Here is a 20,987-nt window from a genome sequence, read left to right on the forward strand (position 1 = left end):
GGAAAACAAAGAAACAATATAAAATAAGAAATATATATATAACTTTTCATTTAAATTGCTATTCTGATCAAAATAAATAAATAAAATAAAATAAAAAATATGCACATACACCAGTTGACGCGTGTAGTAAAATGTGCATGGGAATCTAGAGCTTGATTGAGAAACACTGATCTAGAGCCATCTCCATTAGTGGCCCTACACAATCCGACCAGAAACAATCAGCAGTAAAGTCTGTTTACAAGAGTCCATGTAAGATGTGGTGTGTATTATGAAGACAAGATGGGAAAAGCATGCTGCTCTTGATTCTACTGACACGGGGTGAACGTTTTGGATTATAAAGTTGGTCTGAGGACATACTTCTGAAAAATGCAATGTTATTTAAACGGAATGTGTTCCTTCCCTCATATATAGGGTTGCAAAAGGGTGGAAAATTTCCGGAAACTTTCCAAAAATCCCTGGAATATTCAAAAAAAATCCTGGAAAGTTTCCAAAATTTCTGGAATATTTCTGAAATTTACTGGAAATTTTCCACCTTTTTGCAACCCTACTCATCCATAAAAGTATAAGCCCTTAAAGGGGCCATATCATTGAAATCCTAAATGTTTATGCTCTTTTGAAATAAATTATTTTATGTACTATGCAATATTTATAGGGATGCACCGTTACCGATACTGGTATCGGTATTGGGCCCGATACAGGTCTCCTGTACTCGTTAAAATGCCCTGATACCAAACGCCGATACCACACAGCATGTGATAAGCGCCATATTCAAACAAAGAAACACCAACAACAGAACAACAGACAGCAGAAAGTAGTTAAGGATGTCTACTACGAAGTATATGTATGGAATGAATATAATGTTTATCATTCAGTTTTAACGCCTGTAGCTGATGTGCGCGAGCTGCTAAACAAAGCACGCTGAGTGGATTGAGCGCGTGGCGGCACAGATGCGCGTCATTCAGTTTTAACGCCTGTAGCTGATGTGCGCGAGCTGCTAAACAAAGCACGCTGAGTGGATTGAGCGCGTGGCGGCGCAGATGCGCGAGCTTGTCGAGTGAATATATCTTTCTCACAGACATCACTGGAAAGTTTGTAGTTCGGTCGGATATGTCAAAAACAAGTAAGTAAAACAATGCACAAGTTACTTAAAGGTAGGGAGAGAGAGATAGAGCGAGAGCGTGCGAGCAATTCTGTTGTGTGATCTTTGATGTTCACTCACTCAGCACACGCATCATTTGGATTAAAACGAAATCGTAAAAATAAAACCACTCATAGGGGCATTCACTATAAACATCATTTATTTTCAACCTCAAAGTGAAACTAGCAGCCTGTGTGAAATGCGCTAGTCTGTTCTACTGTCCTCTCATTCTGCATCAGTACAAATATGTGCAGGCGTTGCACGTGTTTTGCTTGCTTGAGTGTTTCTGCATTATATGAGTGGCTTTGGAATATAAATCGCAGCACGTTTCAGATGAAAAAACGCGACTTCTATTTCTGAAAATATCACAGTTAGGAGATTTATAACGAGTGGTTCCCTGCATTATTACAGCAAAGCGCGTGATTACAGTACTAAGTCGCTGCAATGGAGCAGCTCTAATGCTATTAAATTAAAGATGATGTACCATAGAGAAAAAAAATGAACAGTGAAAGTAACAAAAACTTGTAAAATACATTTTAATGGGCATAATTAAGTGTGAAAATAACCAAAGGATATACAGTGAAATCAAAAATGATTCAGAGACCAGATATAATTTTGTATATTTTTTTACTAGTGGGCGCAGGACACTATAGTTCATTTATGCAAGTGAGGATAGCAAAATAAACTAAACTGTGACAAATCATACCCAAAAATTCTTCATACAGTGGACTACCAGTAAAATTGATACAACTTTGGGCCCAAACATTATTCAGACCGAGTCTGGGAAAAAACTGAAGTTGAGGTTTTCACGAAGCTGGGTGACAGCATGCCCAGGAGACTACAGGCTGACATTGAGTTCTTGTCATATTTTATAATCATTTTCTAAACTATAGCGAATAAACTGTGATAATGTGAGAAATGTTGAAGGTGCCTCAATAAATATCTATTTGATAAATGAAGTTAACCAACTAACATTATACATACTCTTTTAGTTTCTGTACCCAATATTTAAAAAATTTACAAATGCAATAAAAATATCGGTCTCGGGCGATTACTGGAAAAAGTGGTATCCCTAAATATTTACAACTCAAAGCTGCCTCCCTAGTTCATCCAGATCATTTAGGCTACAGGTCACTGAGAAGTCATGACTACTGTGAAGTCACAGTGAGTACATTATTATTTAGTGTACATGTTCCTCATCAGGGCCTAAAACTAACAATCTGCCACACCTGCCAATGGCCAGTGACTTGAGAAATGTACCCGCCATAAATATTTAGTAACAGCCATGAAACTGTAAGTGCATTATTTCATAAAAAAAAAAGAAATATCAGGCTAAAAAAAAAATATTTACTCAAATTATAAAAATTTAATCATTAAGGAAATATCACTATAGCATTATATACTACAATATATCATAATAACAACCAAATTATATAATATTAATTTTCATTTAATTATTACTTTATATAACAAAAGTACAATTACAATACTAATTAACGGCTGTCTTTTTTATTTTCTTTCAAATGTTAAATCATAGAGCTTTTATTCTGGTGAAAAACTGCAGGAAAAAAATTACTTCTGAAATGCTTGAAAAATGTTTCTAATTATGAGCCATTTCTAAATCATAACTGTTTTTAGTGAGAGAAACCTTGACCAACATCAAAATAACCAAACAAAAGTGGCTCCTTAAACTGAAAGCATTAATAATTTTACAACATGCAATACATGTGGATGTTGCAAGCAAACTGAATGAGGAGAGCTCTCCATGTGCATGCCCTGAGAGGAAAGCGCCAATGCCAAGCTGCTGCCAATGAGGCCAGGCCTCTGGACTCCCCCTACCGCAGCCTAATTTCAGTAAAAATGAGCAATTATAACCCTCCATGAAATAAATAGCCAGCACAGAATGACCTCTGCCAAACCACAACTGCATGGCCTCAGTCCAACCCTTAACCTGCAGGAGGAACTTCAACATTCATTAGGTACCTGAACTCAACGTTCTCACCGTTCTAGACAGTTCTGTGTTTCTCAAGGGATGGCAGACTGGTGTGTTTAAAAGTTCTGGATGTGAAATAATGTGATCATATTGTACAGATTAAAGAGCAAAGGACTAAAGGTGGTTTCAAATGACATGGTGCTCAAAGTACATTAGAGGTCTGTGATTGTGTTAGTAGGTTTAAAATGGCTTGACCAATTTAAAGCCATTTTTATTTCCCTGAAGTTACTGATAAAATGTCAGTCTTTCTTTAAAAATATTTTTGCTACTATGCCTTTAAGACTTACGTATTCTGTTTTTACATGGCCTTTACATTGACCCTTGATGTTTTTCCTTTCACCCATATACACACACAATCTACAAACACCCCAAACTCTTTAATCTCATTTTCATATGATACATGCCCTATATTAAGTCAAGCTGCACACATTAGGACATGACCGTTTCCATTTTCCATGCACAAAAAGCTTCGGAGGACCTTGACACATCAAATACATCTTGGCATTTTGACATTTGTTTGGCCATCCCTGAGGAAAACTTTTATCGCCCACACTCCCTAAAACCGCACACAGGCGCTATCTGTAATCCTGGTCTACATCTTTCAACAGGCTGGTCGATTACAAAAACATGACTTTAACGAAGAGAAATGAAGCCGCGTGGCATATTTGTTAAGCCCAAAATCAAAACATAACAATGAGAAGTTACATTTTGCATAAAGAAATTTTTTACTTGTTACTGGTAGTTAAAAATATTCCTGTTGAGTTCTATCATTGTTGTCATTACAGTTAACATGTGCAATAAAAGAAGTACTTTACAGCTAAAATAAAGGGTTTATATTACACTCAATTTGTTTAAATATAAAAGGACAATAATACAAAGCAATCAATTCACATGCATATAAATAAAGTAATTCTATTTCTGACAGATGAATTAAAGTAGCTACTACATCAAAAATAGAAAAAAGGTGAGCGCCAGCTGAACAGCCGCTTCCAGTTTGGACTGCTCTGTTGATTGTAATGGGAGCGATCTAGTTTCACTCGTGTCTGGTGTAGACGCACATATCCAAACATCTTTGACAGATGCAAGCACTCAGGTTTGTTTGTTGTCATCTCTTAGGCTACAGATGTATTTTTGCATTTTAGGCCTATAACAAGCCTGTATATTAGGCCACAGCATTTAAAGGGATACTCATCCAAATAAAAGACACTTCTGTCATCTACTCTTCCTCATGTGGTTACAAACCTGTATGACTGACTTTCTTTTGTGAAAAACTAGATATTTTGAATAACGTTGGGAAGCAAACAACTTTGGAGCCCCTTAATGACCATTGTAGGGAAAAAAAAAAAAAAAAGACAAACCTCTCTCAAAATATTTGTTTTATGTTCCACAGAAGAAATAAATAAATGAGGGCCGGTAAATGACAGAATTTCACTTTTGGGTGGAATATCCCTTAAAGGGGTCCTATTATGCTTTTTCACTTTTTTAATTTTAGTCAGTGTGTAGTGTGTATGTTTGGGCATTAAAAAGATCTAGAAAGTTACAAATCGCAAAGTCCACTCCAAAGGGAGATATTTCGTTTTTTAATAATCCCTTTTCAAGAACTACAACAAACGGCTCGTTTGGACTACAGTGTTTGTTTTCAGGGCTTAGTGATATCACAAAGTGGCTCACTGGAATATCATTACAAATAATTCCCGCCTACAGAAATTTGAATGTTTGGGGGGTGGGGAGGGGCGAGGTTGTGGTTAGAACGCTTGGTTGAGTGAGTGCATCAGATGAGATGACAAAGAAGAAGTTAGTGTGTCAGAGAAAACCAAGAAGAGCTGCTGTGCTGTAGCGTCAAATTTTCGGCATGTCTAGAACAATTCTTACAAGTATAACACGACGTAGCTGGGCGCCGCGGACAGATGGCGAACGGTGCCACCGGTGTGCCTAGACTCATAGAAAATAAAGTATTTGAATTTTAAAGACGTGGCGCGACGTGGCGCGATGCGACGCTGCGCTTCTTAACACATTTTGTTTTACGGAAGGCGGACCTTCATCAAAGCTGGAACTAATCGAGCCGTTTGTGCCAGCATGGGGAGAAAGGTATTTTAATAATGTAAATTATGTGAAAAATAATGCGTTTTTCGAACCACCAAACATGAGAGCATGTTCTAGTACACCCCCAAAACAAAATCAAGACTTTGTAAAAGAGCATAATAGGACCTCTTTAAGGCCAAAACAAAATTCAAAAAGCAAAAACTGATTTGAGCGTCAGAATTGCAAAAAAAGTAAATATGTCAACTATCTAATTATTTCTCTGATTTTAGGTGCTTAAATGGACGGTTCACCCAAAAATAAAAATTCTGTCATCATTTACTCTCTCTCTCTCTCTCTCTCTCTCATGTTGTTCCAAACCTGTATGAAGTTCTTTATTCTGCTGAACACAAAAGAATATATTTTGAAGAACGTTTTTGGTAACCAAACAATTGATGGTAGCCATTGACTTCCATGGTATTTTTTAAGTACCGTATTGACCTGAATATAAGACAATGTTTTTTTCTTGGAAATACATCTGAAAAAACGAGGTCGTCTTATATTCAGGGTCTAGACTTTGACATGTCAATAATACACCCACAACAATAGGTGGTGCCACATATGCATAAAACGAGTGTGCCATGAAATACGTAATGTGATACGTGTTGTAATGATCGCGAATAAAAACCAAAACAAAAGAAAAAGAAAATCTTACAGCTGCATGAGTCGTGACAGTCACGTTAGCCTGATGGGACCAAACTCCCTTTGTGATTTTAAAACGCAAGACAGAACCTAGATTTGAAGACTACAGTGAGATTGAACTTCAACTGTTAATAAGATTTTGGTAGGCTACTATTAGATGGATAGCCTAAATGTCCTAATTCAGATGGGCTACCTGTTTTTTTTTTTAATGGTATATCAAAAAGTGTATATTTTTAAAATGTGATTGTTGGTACCATACTTTCAAAACAAAAATTAAAATAGGAAAAATGTGTTTTTTGAGAAAAAACAAGATTTGTTTTTTAAAAAGCCTTTTTCCAAAAGGTACATCTGGAAAAAGGGGGGTCGTCTTATAATCAGGGTCGTCTTATATTCGGGCCAATACGGTAAATACAGAGGAAAGCAACTCGTACAGGTTTGGAACAACTTGAGAGTGATTTAATGATGACAGAATTTTTGGGTGAACTATCCTTTTAATTGTCTTGAAAATAATGTCATAATGCAAAAAAGTCATAACAGTACTATAATAATAGGACCAGAAATAGACATATGACCCCCTAATGGCATGTTCTCCAGAGCTTTTGTGAGGCATCTTTTTTTTGCCATTTTACCTGTTAGTACAAACATTACAGAATTCCTAAAAAAAAAAAACTTTTAGGTGATGTTAAACCTAAACAGACCTAGAACATCTGGCCAATTTTTCAAACAAATATTTTTCAGAGAATACTAGATGCCTCATTAAAAATATATATACAGCATAACAACAAATAAATGGGACATCCGATCAGCCTGCGAGATCAATAGCTATGAAAGTGGTGGTGAACTCCGTTCGAACTCTGGCACAGAGTTCTCTAAATTCTGAATTCATGCAACTAGGTCGCCCACGCATGAACGACAGCTTCAGTCAGGCAGCCTGCCACTGAGCGAGGGCCTGCGCGCTCCTCGCTGCTTCATTAGGGAGCTCGGCTCAGCCGTTTCAAACAGAATCCATCATGTGAAGTAGATCGAAATCCAAGCAATTAAAGGGAAACCCCTCTGCTCTTCAAAGGCACCGGGAACAAGCAGGAACAGATATCTCTATTGCCCCCCTGCCATTTCAAAGCCGCGAGATGACAGCAATGTCTTTGTTGAGTTGCACGCTCATAATCAACACCATAGAATCCATGCATTCTGGCTTCAAACATACAGAGCCCTACTTTCATGGTCTGATTGTAAAGCGATTTGGTCCAAACCCTCTCCATGGCACCGTGGCATTAAGTTAAGCACTTGGCTGGCATTAATACATGCCGTGTCTCTCTGAGGGCCCCATAGCGCTTCTCGCCAAGGCTAATCATGGTTTAGCAATGAGCGCAGCAGCGAAAGTTTTATCGTAGAGGTCTTAATGAGAGCACCATACGTTTGGCGAGGCCAATTTGAGTCATGTCCAAAAAACTTAAACGAGAGTCCTGCCTTTCTCTCGAATTGTTCATCAACAGTCAAAATCGTCTGAGATACGGTCACTGATACTTTGAAATCTCCACTGCTTTCATTCAACTCTCTGTTTCCACAGCGGTGAAGCACATGGGCATTGGCTCGTAGCCTGGAGAGGAAACTTCATCATGATTTGAGCAATATAATATTTGAGTAATTTATTCCCGGGGTCCAGGGCCAGACTCGCATCCAGGGTTGATTTAGGAGTCCCTGCTTTGTTGTAACTCACGGCAGACATTCTGGACTAGGACAATTTCAGCTCAGCTGTGTGTAGTTTGGAAACACGCTATCATGGCAGAATATAATAAAATTAAAGAAAATAAAAACCTTTTTTAGGCTCCGATTTAAAACAACACGGCTCAGTTTCATAAAAATACAGTTTAGACATGTGCAAACACTTAAAAAGTGAGAAATTGTTTTATATCGCCTAAAATGGGCTTCACTGAGCAATAGCAGAGGCATACATATCTTCATTACGTGTTAGACTTGACAGAATATTTTAGGAATTAAAGGAATAGTTCATCCTAAAAGGAACATTTTGTCATAATTTACTCCCCATGTATTATTTTCTTTCTTCAACGAAACAAAACAAATCATCAGAATTTGTTCTCCATCACATTACTGCAGATCTAAACATGCATGGCCGCAATTGAAATTTATGAGATTATCTTGTAATATTGAAAAGTGCTTGAGCTCACCAAAACACATTTATTTGATCACAAAAACAGTAATATTGTGAAATCTTATTACAAAATCTTATTGAAATGTAATTTACTCATGTAATGCTGAATTTTCAGCATCATTACTCCAGTCTTCAGTGCCACATGATCCTTCAGAAATCATACTAATATGCTGATTTGCTGCTCAAGTAACATCTCTTATTATTATCAGTGTTGAAAACGGTTGTGCTGCTTCATATTTTTGTGGAAATCATGATTCGGTTAATAGAAAATATTTTAAAAGAACAGAAATGTTTTGAAACATTATATGTCTAAAGGCCCATTCACACCAAGAATAACTATAAAGATAACGATAAAGATATAGTTCTAAAAATCGTTCTCAATATTAAAGAATAGCAGAGTCCACACCACAACTATAACGATAAAGACAAAGATAAACTATATCGTTGGGATCACTTTCAAAACTTTTTTTTTCCCAGCTGATGAATGATAAAAAAAAAATTGACAGCCAATCAGAATCCATCCTGCTGTAATGAGCTCGAGAATTTAAAGCGGCAGACGAATAGAATTAGAATAAACAGATGATATCGTTCGCTGGTGTGGACGCTAAAATAGTTGTCTTTATAGTTATTGTTCTTGGTGTGAACGGGGCTTTACTGTCATTTTTGATCAATTTACTGCATCCTTACTAAATAAATTATTCATTTTTTTGAAGAAAAAAACAATTACTGACCCAAAACATTGAATGGTAGTGTACATTTGTTTGCAAAAATATGAGTTTTTGAGCTCACAAGTCGTATGGACAATTTATGCTTTATTTTTTAAAGATAATCTTTGCTCTTTTTATAGAAAAGAGCAACTTAGACATGCTGCCTAACATCTCCTTTTGAGTTTCTCTGAAGACAGACAATAATTTAGAGTTTGAACGACAAGAAGGTGAATAAATGACGTGCATTATTTTGAGTGAGCTACTCATTTTCTGCATTGTTTCTTATCCAGGTGATGGATGATGAGAGATTTGCCAACACCCTGCAGCAAACTGGCAACCTGAACATTTAAAAATAGTTGCAATCAATGCTTTAATCAGCTAGAATAACAAGACATCTCTCTCACACACACATATGGTGTGTATGGCTAGGGTGTGTTCCAACAAGCTGGAAAGCTTTTCATATACATTATTTGATTTAATGAGGGGACGAATCCAGGCTACAGATTCTATCATTGTTGTGATAGTCATTAGTTTATAATCATCATTATTAAAAGACTCCTTATTCAGGAACAAAATTGCAGGAATAATGAAAACCTGATGATTTTGTTCTCACTCACTGGAGAAGTGATTCAGTACTCACAACATTAGAGCGCCGTCTAACCGGCTGAATTATAGTGTATGAATTTTATGAGGAATGGCGGATATTTTCTTGGAAACTACTACATGCTGTATCCAGACATTTGAATGCCCAAGACAGACTACAGAAACAAGTAGCATTTGAAATATGCCATTTTAAAGAATTTAATTCTGCCTTCAGTAAAAAAAAAAAAAAAAAAAAAAAAAAAAAAGACGACTAATGATTTTCACCTTGCAGCTGAAAGCTATATCTAGAGACTAGTGAGCAACCACTTAGCAACCACCCATATCACCCTGTAAACTGCATATGCCCCACACAGAATGTACAAATCTACCTCTAGTTACAGCACTAAATGCTATGCTGAGCCCCTTTTCTGGTCAAGAAAGCATCTAAACCTCCAAATTTGGAGACCACCTTGAATTTCTAGGAAAGAAAGAGAAGTGAGGACATTCAAAAAGGGTGAAAGCCAATGTGTGAGTGAATGTCATCTGGCCCGCCTGAGCAGTCCATTCATAACTCCAGGTCACAAGGCAAAAGAAAACAAAGAAATCCGAGCCAAGAATTTAAAGCTTTGTTTTTCTTCTGTGAGAGAAGACCTGGGATTGAGTTCCGGAATCATTTGGCCAGTGTCCCCTGTTCCGCAGTTGCCATAGCACTCACAGGATGTCTTCCAGATGACATAAGAACCCAATGGAACCCACTGGAGCGACGCTGCAATGAAAGGCATGTGTGTTGAAGGACTAGGCTATATAGAAAATATTCATGAAGTATTAGTGGTGATTTTGGTGGTGAAATAAATGATGCTGCTTTATACTCTTTTTTTTTTTTTTTCTTCTAAAGACTTTTAGATTAGATTTGACTAGCAATACAAAACTTTCTTGCCTCAAAAGAATTGTTACATTAATGTGAATCAGTTCAAATGATCCATTTAAGTGAATCAGTTCTAGGCATTATTTTATAATAAACTCTTGAATGGTAGTGTAGATTTTTATTGCATTATACTTTCTACACATAAAACTTATCAAAAGTGACAGTAAATCAGTAAATTTGCATTTAGCTATTTTAAAAAAAATGTATAGACCCTAAACTTAAAAGGTAGTGTATATTAAAGTTTTACAGCAATTTGTAAGTAAAAATATTTTGCTAGTTAGTATATTAGTGAATATACAGTCGTGGTCAGAATTATTGGCACCCTTGGTAAATATGATCAAAGAAGGCTGTGAAAATTAATCTGCATTATTAATCATTTTGATCTTTTATTTCAAAAATTCACATAAATCTAACCTTTCATTGGAGAATAAAAATTTAAAATGGGGGGAAATATCATTATGACATAAATGTTTTTCTCTAATACACATTGGACACAATTAACGGCACCCTTTTATTCAATGCTTTTTGAAACCTCCATTTGGCATAATAATAGCTCTTGAGTTTTCTCCTATAATGCCTGATGAGGTTAGAGAGCACCTGACAATAGATCAGAGACCGTTCCTTCATCCAGAATCTCTCCAGACCCTTCAGATTCCCAGCTCCATGTTGGTGCTTCTCTTCAGTTCACCACACTCATTTTCTATAGGGTTCAGGTCAGAGGACTGGAATGGCCATAGCAGAAGCTTGGTTTTGTGCCCAGTGACCCATTTTTGTGTTGTTTTTAAGGTTTGTTTTTGGATTATTGTCCGGTTGGAAGATCCAAACATGGCCCATTATAAGAGTTCTAACAGAGTCAGTCACTTTTAGATTTTTTTATCTGTTGGTATTTGATAGAATCAAAGACATGGCATATCTAAACAAGATGTCCAGGACCTCCAGCAGAAATATAGGCCCATGACATTAAAAATACAGCAGTGTATTTCATTGTACACATGGGGTACTTTTTATCCCTGTGTGCACCAAACCCCCAAAAATTGTTTGTTGCTAAAAAGCTAATTTTTTAGTTACATCTGACTATAGAAGCCAGTCCCATTTGAAGTTCCAGTCGTGTATGACAACAGAATATGCTGGGGATTGTTTTTGGATGAGAGCATTTTCTTTTCTTGATTTTTTTTCTTGAAACCCTCCCAAACAACATGTGGTGTAGGTGCTGTTTGATTTTTTTTTTAAACTATTTTCTGCAATTCTCCAGCTGTGGTCCTTGGAGAGTCTTTAGCCAATCAAACTCTCCTCCTCACCGTGCATTAGGACGATATAGACACACGTCCTCTTCCAGGTAGATTTGTAACATTTTCTGTTGATGGGAAATTCTTAATTATTGCCCTGATGGTGGAAATGGGAATTTTCACTGCTCTAGCTCTTTTCTTAAAGTCACTTTCTAATTTGTGAAGCTCAATTATCTTTTACTGCACATCAGAAATATATTCTTTGGTTTTTCTCATTGTGATGGATGATTAAGGGAATTTGGGCTTTGTTTTCCCTCCTATTTATATTCCTGTGAAACAGGAAGCCATGGCTGGACAATTTCATGTTCATAATCACCCTGGTATGCTCAAAATTGTAAATATGAATGGGAATATACTTCACAGATATTTTACTCTTAAGAATTTCTAGGGGTGCCAATAATTGTGTCCAACGTGTATTTGAGAAAAAACATTTCATAATGAGATTTTCCCCCATTTTCAATTGTTTTAGTTCAATGAAAGGTTAGAGTGTTTTTTTTTAATAAAAGATCAAAATGATTGACAATGCAGATTTATTTTCACAGCCTTCTTTGATCATATTTACCAAGGGTGCCAATAATTCTGACCACGACTGTACATCAAAATGATTAAATATTTTTTATCCTGTGTAAATTTAGTGTAGGGAAAAAAGTGTGGGAAAATGTTTGGGTATTTTAAATCATATTTTAGTTCTTACATCATCTAATTTCAAAATGATTTGGATTCGGATTCTAATTGGCACCAAAAAAAACAAAAAAGCAAAAATAAAAGTTACCCTATTTTGGCAATTCAGCGCAAACAGGTTACATGTTGAAATTTATAATGATAAAATAATATTCAAAAGGATGAAAATATTTAGCTATATTGCACAACCCCTGATGTGCTCTAGCCACAAAACAATTTTAACATGTCTTACATTAAAAAGTGGGCAACTTCTACACCACAACCTCAAGTGGGTCTCTTTGCTGGGTAGTAACTGATTACATGGAATCTGGGTTACGTAGTCAGATTCCAAAAATGAAGTACTTGTAAATACATTATTTTACATTTTAAAATGCTCATTACTATATAATTACAAATTTCTCACACATCGGCAGTAAATTATTTATTATTTATCGATTATTCCTAATTCCTCTTTTTTTCTCTTTTAAATTTTCCTTTCTAAAACATACTAGTGTGTGCCATATTGTTTAGCTTTGAATATACACAATATAGAATGGCCATGTAAATTAATTTGCGCCCCATGCTTCTGAATCCAAGGGAAAAAAGCACCTCTCAGTTAATTATAGCATGATTTAACAACATTGACATGTTCAAAGTTCTCTGATGTCAGTTAATGGTCACACTGACATGCAGGTAAACAAATAAAATATTTAAATTGTAATTTAATTTATTCATTTTAATTTTACATTTTTATAATTTGATTAAATATAATCTTTTCATGAACTCATAAACCCTCTGCAGTTCTTTCATTTACCCATGTTTGGGAAACCCTGGAGTAATTCATTTCATAATAACAGAGAATGGAATACGTTTTATTTATCTTTGCTTTTTATAACAATAATAATCCCATTCAAATCTATAAAAGTTAGGTCAAAAGTAATCTAAAAGTAATCCAAAAGTAGTCAGAATACATAATCTAAAATGAGTAATCTAGATTACATTACTGACCACAATTTTTATCATGTAATTTGTAATCAGTAACAGACTACACTTTGTAAATAACCTACCCAGCACTGTTGGTTATCATTTCAAATAAGAGAGCTTACTCATGGGTCGAAAAGACTACACAATGAATCTTTCTGGTAAAAGACAGTATAAGCTCCCTACGAATGCTTTTTAAAGTATACATCATTAAGCACTGGAGGAACATCAAAACAGATGGAAATCACAAATAAAAAATAACAGGCTGATCTTAGATACATGCTACGGCCAAATTCACTTGAATCCAGTTGTGTCATCTGCAATTCAAGTGTTGAAAAGCAGAATAAATCTAAAGCAGTACTTCACTGTCACATCCATCAAGGCGGATGAATAGACCAAACCATCAACATGTAACGCATTAGTCTTTAATAATGTATATCATGCATGGTCTGACATCACACGATGACTAATAAATAAAATGTTCCCTGCATCTTTCAAGTTTGCAATTGTTTTAAACTTTGCTTTAATTCTTTGACTGGAACTAAACGTATTTGTAAAGACTCCACTAAAAACAGGCCTGTCAGTCTGTCTTTATGAATGTCTTAAGTGCCATTTTCTAATCAAGTTCATTCAAAACACATTGTTCTTTGGTGTCTGAGAGATTTTGATGTTGCCTACACATGTTCTCCAGATAATTTGCCTGAATATCAGTTACAAAAATACCAAACTACACCAATGTGATTAACATAACAGGACAACCAACATTCACACAGCTGATTTGTCCGTCATCACATCTGCTGGAATTGGGTCACACTGGACTGTTATGGATTATCTATACTATTAATCAAACGAGAGACAGACTCAATGAATATGGAAAGCAATTATGTATGCACAAACGTTGAGGATCGAACATACAGGAGTGGGTGTTTTGTTTGAGAAGAGTAAAACTTTTCTAAAATGGGACAACCATTTGCAAATACTGAACTTTTAAAGTGGAATGCATATGATATATACCATTTTAATACCACCGCATGTTTTTGCAAATGGAAGGAGGAGACAATTAAAGAAAATAGAAATAAAAAATTGGAAATTTAAGATATAAAACAGGGAAACCTCATGACTGTTAAAGGACTAATTAGGAGTAGCAGTGTACAAAAGCAAAAGCTTACTGGTACTGATGTATCATTCTTGGCATTATACTGTGAAAGTATGGAAAGAATCACACCAACAGTGAACCAACGGACTATTATTTCTTTCAAACACTATGCACAATCAAGAGTCCCTTTAGTCCAACCACTGATAATGAATTGCTTTCTGACTCTGCCCTCTAGTGGGGAGAAGCAGTCCAACACCACAAGACACAGCAACAGTGAATTACACCAGCAGAGTCATTCCTGAACCCTGACACATTAATATGATTGTTTTAAATTAATATGAAGTAGTTTTGCAATATATTTATGATATTTAGGTTAATTCAGGAGGTCAGTCAGAACTGATTTATTACATAAATACAACAGCTTCGTTAATTCATTATTCAATTTCATTAAACAGGACAGAATGAGAGAGAAAAACCACAGGATTCAAATCCCTCACTAACCTTTTGTGCCAGTGTTTTCCGAAAATAAATAAATAGCCTATTTGCCAAAGTTTTGTTAACTTCAATGTTTAACTTCATTTGTATTTTTTTACATTTTAATTGGGTGATTTTAAATACAAGTTCATTTTTATCTTGTCCAAGATATCTTATGTCCAAACATAAATAAATATATTAATACTAGTATAATGTCCAAACATACATATACATATATATATATATACAGTGGTGTGAAAAAGTGTTGGCCCACTTCCTGATTTCTTATTTTTTTGCATGTTTGTCACATTTTAATGTTTCAGATCATCAAACTAATTTAAATATTAGTAAAAGATAACACAAGTGAACACAACATGTTTTTTCTCATTTCTTTAGAATGAAGATTGACAGTTATGATGTCATGATGACCTCACTGCTCACTAGCATTAAATTACCTGAAAACTTAATTTTACAAGCACTGGCTCCATGAGGTTTAGAGCCGGAAGATGTTCAACATTGTCCAAATATATGCTCACAATTACAATCCAGCAGCAAGCAAGAGGAATGATTTCCCCCATACATGAAGCCTCTTAGGTAAATCTCAAGGCATTACAATGTATGCAATCACAGGATGTGTTAGATTGCCATGAGTAAGGCGGATTTAGATTAGTGTGCAAAGCACTTGATGAATCTTATCAGTACTGCACCAGAAGGGGGAGCCGTGCACAATGCACCTCAAAGCTCCGCTGGGCTCGCCTGCTTTTGATCCATCTTAAGTGGATGAGATGAGGATGACCTCACTGCTGGGACTACCACAGACCCCACAGCACTGCTCTGGTATTTCTCAGCTTCATGACGGCCCTTTGAGTCACCACAAGCGCTACCTCTCTAGCAAGTCGAGTCGCCTTGCAATTCTCCAATGAGAATGCTTTTAAAGCTAGTATAACACCATTTGCTAGTATTAATTCAGTTATGGAGTTACAGCCTAATCCACAGTTATTTGCCTAAATCAAACCTGTCAAAATCTTATTAAATATCATTATGTTCATATCATGCCAACTTTTAAGCAATCTGACCAACAAAAACACACTGAGTCAAGAGTGCAAGCATTGCCAAACACATTCTCTTCATGAATTTATGACTCTTTACTTGTGAAAACGTGGTAATATCCACCCCCGACAAAACAGGCGCTTTGGAATGTGTCCGACTGGAGTTAGTCATCCATAAATCACCAACTAGATGGCATACTGGTATAGCTACTGCAGCCCGCATCTAGACCACATCTGAAAAGATGCCAATCAACAACAGTTGCCATGTCAGCACGAGCCAAACAGAAAAGAACAGCATGAGAATGAGTTGAATCTACCGTCCTTAAAAGTGAAAAGTCGCTGACACTAAAATCACTGAGCCTGAGGGGTTAATCTCATAAAACATGTCAAATACATGTCTGGGTTGTATTTCATCCCAAAATCAAAAGAAAGAAATAAGAAACTACATTTTGTTTAAAGATAGTGAAGCCTATTTTATGGTCAGTAAGATTTGTTTGCACTGTGACTTTCACAGCATTTATATTTAAAATTGTAACATACACGTTATGTTTCTCATGACTTTTTCGGTCCGAAGATTTGCTTTCTTCACAAAACTAAAATGTAAAAACATTTCATCAAAAATTTGGGTGAATTTTGAATTACTTTAAATACATGTTCTGAATAATAAGTTTGGATACATGATTTTGGTCCTAATAATAGTCATTATTTGTCATTTTTTAAATACAATTTATGTCATTTCATAGAGTCCAAAAATTTAGACTAATAGTGCATCATGGTAAAAAAACAAACAAACAAAAAAAAGTGTGTATGTTTTCTTTATGCAAAAATCTAATAAATAAAATATATTAGGGCTCCAGACTGCGACCATTTTTTTCTGCCGGTGTGACTAATTTTTGTGAGCGGTCGCACTGGCGCGACCACCGCGTTGTTCAACTCATAAGCGCTGCCATTTCTGTTGCATTTGAGAAACATCAAACGCCAAACGAAATGAACGCGAAATTAAACCGTGCTACATTTCAGCTGCACAGCGTGGACCGCTTATCAGCTCACACCGCGACGCAAACAAACTTGTCCCAGTTTTACTCGGGAGCCAAAGTTGATTTCGCGACACTGACAACAGTGCTGCGAGATCCAGTGAGAAGCATTCAAATTCTGCACAGAATTCTCCGTTTTAAACAGCGCTGGCATACGTCAGGAAACCAGAAGCGGTAACACTAACTGTAACCATGGTGTTGTGGTAGAAAGAGTCGAATGCATTACATCATTCATTTCAGGGTTTCTACAACCTTTTGAGAGAGAAATTCAAGCACTTTTCAATGGCTTTCAAGCATTTCACACAACTATTTCCAGCACTTTAAAGCTCTAAAATAATCCAGTTTGAATGTTATTTTTAATGGGATGACCAAAATATACTTTGTGGTAAACAAACACTTACGTAAAATAAAAATAAAAAACATCAAATCACAATTATAACCAGTAGACTGCCACCGAGGAGCACTTATTGGCTTATTAGTCATTCATTTCTAATTTGTCTCTGTATTTTGAAATTATAAAATCACTATTATAAAATATCAAATCGTCAAGAAATCAGATTTTGTCAGAATTTGACACTTTTTTGTGTATGAAGTAAGAAAAGTCACAAAGTGTCTTGAAAAACAAACTTTTCTTCAATTTGCTACTAAATCACACATAAATTAATCACTGAAGTTGGTCAGTTCCATATACTAAAATAATAAAGGTACATTAAATAAGAGTGGAATATATACATTTTCTATATAAAAATTTGATTTTGCACCTGCTACGGTTGATAATAAAAGTAAATTCTGTATGCATCTTAACTCAAGCTTAGTGCTTTACTGTCAAATCTGTATAAACAATAAACAAAAGAAAAAATAAACAAGAAATGAACACGTAATATTATTAGTAACTGCACTTATTATTGGAAAACAATAGTAATTTTATGATAACTATCTATATTTTAATACACCCACACACCACCCCCAGCGCTACCAAATCTGCTCCTGGCGCCACCATCTGCAGAACTTAGTGGCACTGGTGGCACTCTCAAATGTTAGTCTGGAGCCCTGATATACATATATACAACTAAATAATACAACTAAAAAAAATACATTTTTTAAATAATTTAAGCGATTCACAACTAAAACTATCTGGTAATTGCATCAGCTCCTTAATTACTCTGTGATTGGCTCAAACTCTTTGACAGCAGACTGCTTACGTCAGAGTCCTAACCTCGCACATACTTTTAAAACATTAATCTTATGGCTTTGCTCACACACAGCATCAATACGGAAAATGCAGGGCAATGGTACAATTTCTTAAGTCTCTAAACAAAAAAAGTTAAATTTACAATAAGACTATTTTAGCATGTGTGGATATACTGTAGATGTATGGGGGGGAAAAGCTAATTATATTTTGAAACATAGGTTTCCTTGAGTTTGTTCAAAGTGCAGGTCACGAGTTAAAAGCAAATGCATAGCAGCACTGGCTAAATATATATAGCTAAATGTTGCCCTCATTCTGTTCTGAGTGGGTTTCTAGTTTCTCTTATAATTACTGAGCTCAGGATTTCACTGCAATAAAAAGGTCTTGGATCATTGCACAGGAAAATCTCAAACCCGGGGTGAGATTTACGAGCAGTATAGTCAGTTGAGGGCATGGCCTTCTCTCCCCTCCCCGGAATCAGCCTGTACAGACAGACAGACAGACAGACAGACAGACAGACAGACACACACACACACACACACGCACGTGCGCACGCACTGTTTTTGCTGTACTTTGGATCAAATAAATGCAGCCTTGCTGAGCAAAAGAGAATTCTTTTAAAACAATTTAAAAAATTATCTAAAAGTCTTACTGTTCAAAAACTTTTGACTAGTATTGTAGGCTGATTATTCTTATAGATTGAAACAAATGTGCTTCAGTCAGAAAAAAAAGGATATGAAAAGTGATCTGAGTCGCTGCAAAAAACAAAATGGAAATGTTGCTGAGACGAGCTTATTGAAAATGCTAATTCATTCTCTGCCAGCAGGAGGCGCTTTTAGAGTGCTAAAACTAGCGGTTTCCCTGGTAACGGCTGTAATCTTCCCTGGTAATGGCTGTAAAAGCAGCTCCGCTCATGAACGCTACTTTATCAGATAAAAATTAAAATGTCATCGAAACTTTCCTTCAGACAGTCGGTTCCCTGCAGAGATACATTCATATAAAACACCCGTGCCGTGTTTTGATTTTGAAACGTGCAGTGCTCATGTTTATTCCACGAAGTCAAACGCCACAAATAAATCAATATATGGGAAACACTGGTAACGTATATCGAAATATCGGAAATTAGTTTAAAAATCATATCACCGTTACTGAAAAAAATTATATTGCGATATATATTGATATTGAATTATTGTCCAGCCCTAAAAGGAACAGACAGATTTTTTTATTCTGTGTGGTTGTTAGGGTGTTTCTAGGAGGATCTGGTCTGGGTTGTTGCTAGGTTACCAGCCCAAGTCTCTGTGATATTCTAATGTCCCTTCTTAAATTTTAAGTTTCTTAAGTTTTATCATTAGCCAGTCCAGAAAAAAAGTCTGATTAAAAAGAAAGTAATAGCACATCTCTCCTCAGTTTAAAGTATCTTTTTTTTTTTTTTTTTTAATGGTGCAAGGCGATCAAGATGTTGCCTAAAGCCCAAAAATACTTTTAGGGATGCACCACATTTTCGGCCTGAAAATTCAAATGGTAAAATGACGCTACCCTCTATAGGGCTGCAAATAGATTAATCGCATTCAAAACAAACGTTTACATACTATATGTTAGGGTTGTGACGGTGAGGAAATTTTCCCACCGGTTAATCGACGTGTGACAACAACGGTAATACCGGTATCACCGCGGGGGCGGGGGCGTTCCCTCTTTTCCTCGCTTTCAAATAGCTTGTAAAAGCTGCGTGCGCATTTTACTTTCACTTTCAAATAGCGGCAATTCGGTGTAAAGCAATTGTTAATTTTTAGTTAGTTTGAATTCCCCCTCTTTTCCTCGCTTTCCTTTGCTTTTAAATAGCAGTTCGGCGTCAATTGCTTGAATGCAACAAAATACAACGTCAAACTCACTTTAGCCTATATTTAAAACATAGAACTTTTATTAACAAAACAAATAAAAATACACCATGCTATAGGGCAGGCTATGCCTAATAGAAAATAACAAATAACTTAGAGTTTAAATAGGTATACAAAACTGGAAATAGGCTAAGTAAACATGTATAATACATAACCAAATAAATAAGAAACGTAGAACGTTTATTAGCAAAACGAGTAAGAAAGCTTGGAGGCACGGCATACACCTTGATGTTAGGGCTGCACGATAAATCGCATGCGCTATTTAATGCGCATCTTATCAGTAAAGCCGGTTCTGTAATCAGCGGTAAATCTCCATCACCTGCGGGCTTTCACATTGAGCAGCATTAACTACACAGAGCCGTTGTTCACTGACGAGTTGCGCAAAACCACGTTCATATTAGTGCGATTTTTAGCGCAGCTGTGTAGTTAATGCTGCTCAATGTGAAAGCACGCATGTGATGGAGATTTACCGCTGATTACAGAACCGGCTTTCTGACAAGATGCGCATTAAATATCGCATGCGATTTATTGTGCAGCTCTACTTGATGTCAAAATAAATAAATAAAATGACTAAGTTTAAATAAAGTAAAAATCAGCAAACAATGTGGAACCAATTAAATTAAAAACGAATGTTTAAAAAAACCTTCCAAAACGGCAAAAGTCAACAGGCTTTTCAAAATCCAAAATATTGCGAAACAGGCGCTTTTGAATCTCGTTTCGAAACTAAATCATCCGCGATCATCTTGTCTGTCTCACCTCACTCTTCTTGTCTGTCAGCTCGGCTCACTCTCCTCACTGGATAAATGAAATCTGATCAGTGATGCGACGGTCGTTCGGCACGCTGCATTGAGCAGCCGCGTTCAGTTTTTAATTGTAGTGTCGGTTCTTTTACTGAACTAAATTATTTTTATTACTATAAAAAATCAAAACAACGGTGGGGGTCGGTGCCGCGGTGGGCAAGTGACATAACCGGTGTTCCGGCTTAACACCGGAATCACCTCAGCACAGTCTATCATGGCAAGCCTACTATATGTGTGTGTAGTGTGTATATTATGTATATATAAATACACACACACACACACACACA

At 36.1% G+C, this 20,987-nt stretch overlaps 1 protein-coding gene across 1 annotated transcript in view; it reads right to left on the reverse strand.

Annotated features, from left to right (window-relative positions):
• Positions 1-9,714: 9,714 nt before the first annotated feature.
• The window catches only part of LOC107587113 (storkhead-box protein 1-like), a 24,427-nt gene continuing 13,154 nt past the window's right edge, over positions 9,715-20,987 (reverse strand). The window contains exons 2-3 of the mRNA XM_016274756.1: positions 9,923-10,077; positions 9,715-9,789 (exon numbers count right to left, since the gene is read on the reverse strand). Of these exons, the coding sequence (XP_016130242.1) occupies positions 9,715-9,789; positions 9,923-10,077 (230 nt within the window). The remainder of the gene's footprint in view (positions 9,790-9,922; positions 10,078-20,987) is intronic.

The sequence above is a fragment of the Sinocyclocheilus grahami genome, unplaced genomic scaffold, assembly GCF_001515645.1.
Source record: "Sinocyclocheilus grahami isolate Dianchi unplaced genomic scaffold, SAMN03320097.WGS_v1.1 scaffold89.1, whole genome shotgun sequence".
NCBI classification, from domain to species: Eukaryota; Metazoa; Chordata; class Actinopteri; order Cypriniformes; family Cyprinidae; genus Sinocyclocheilus; species Sinocyclocheilus grahami.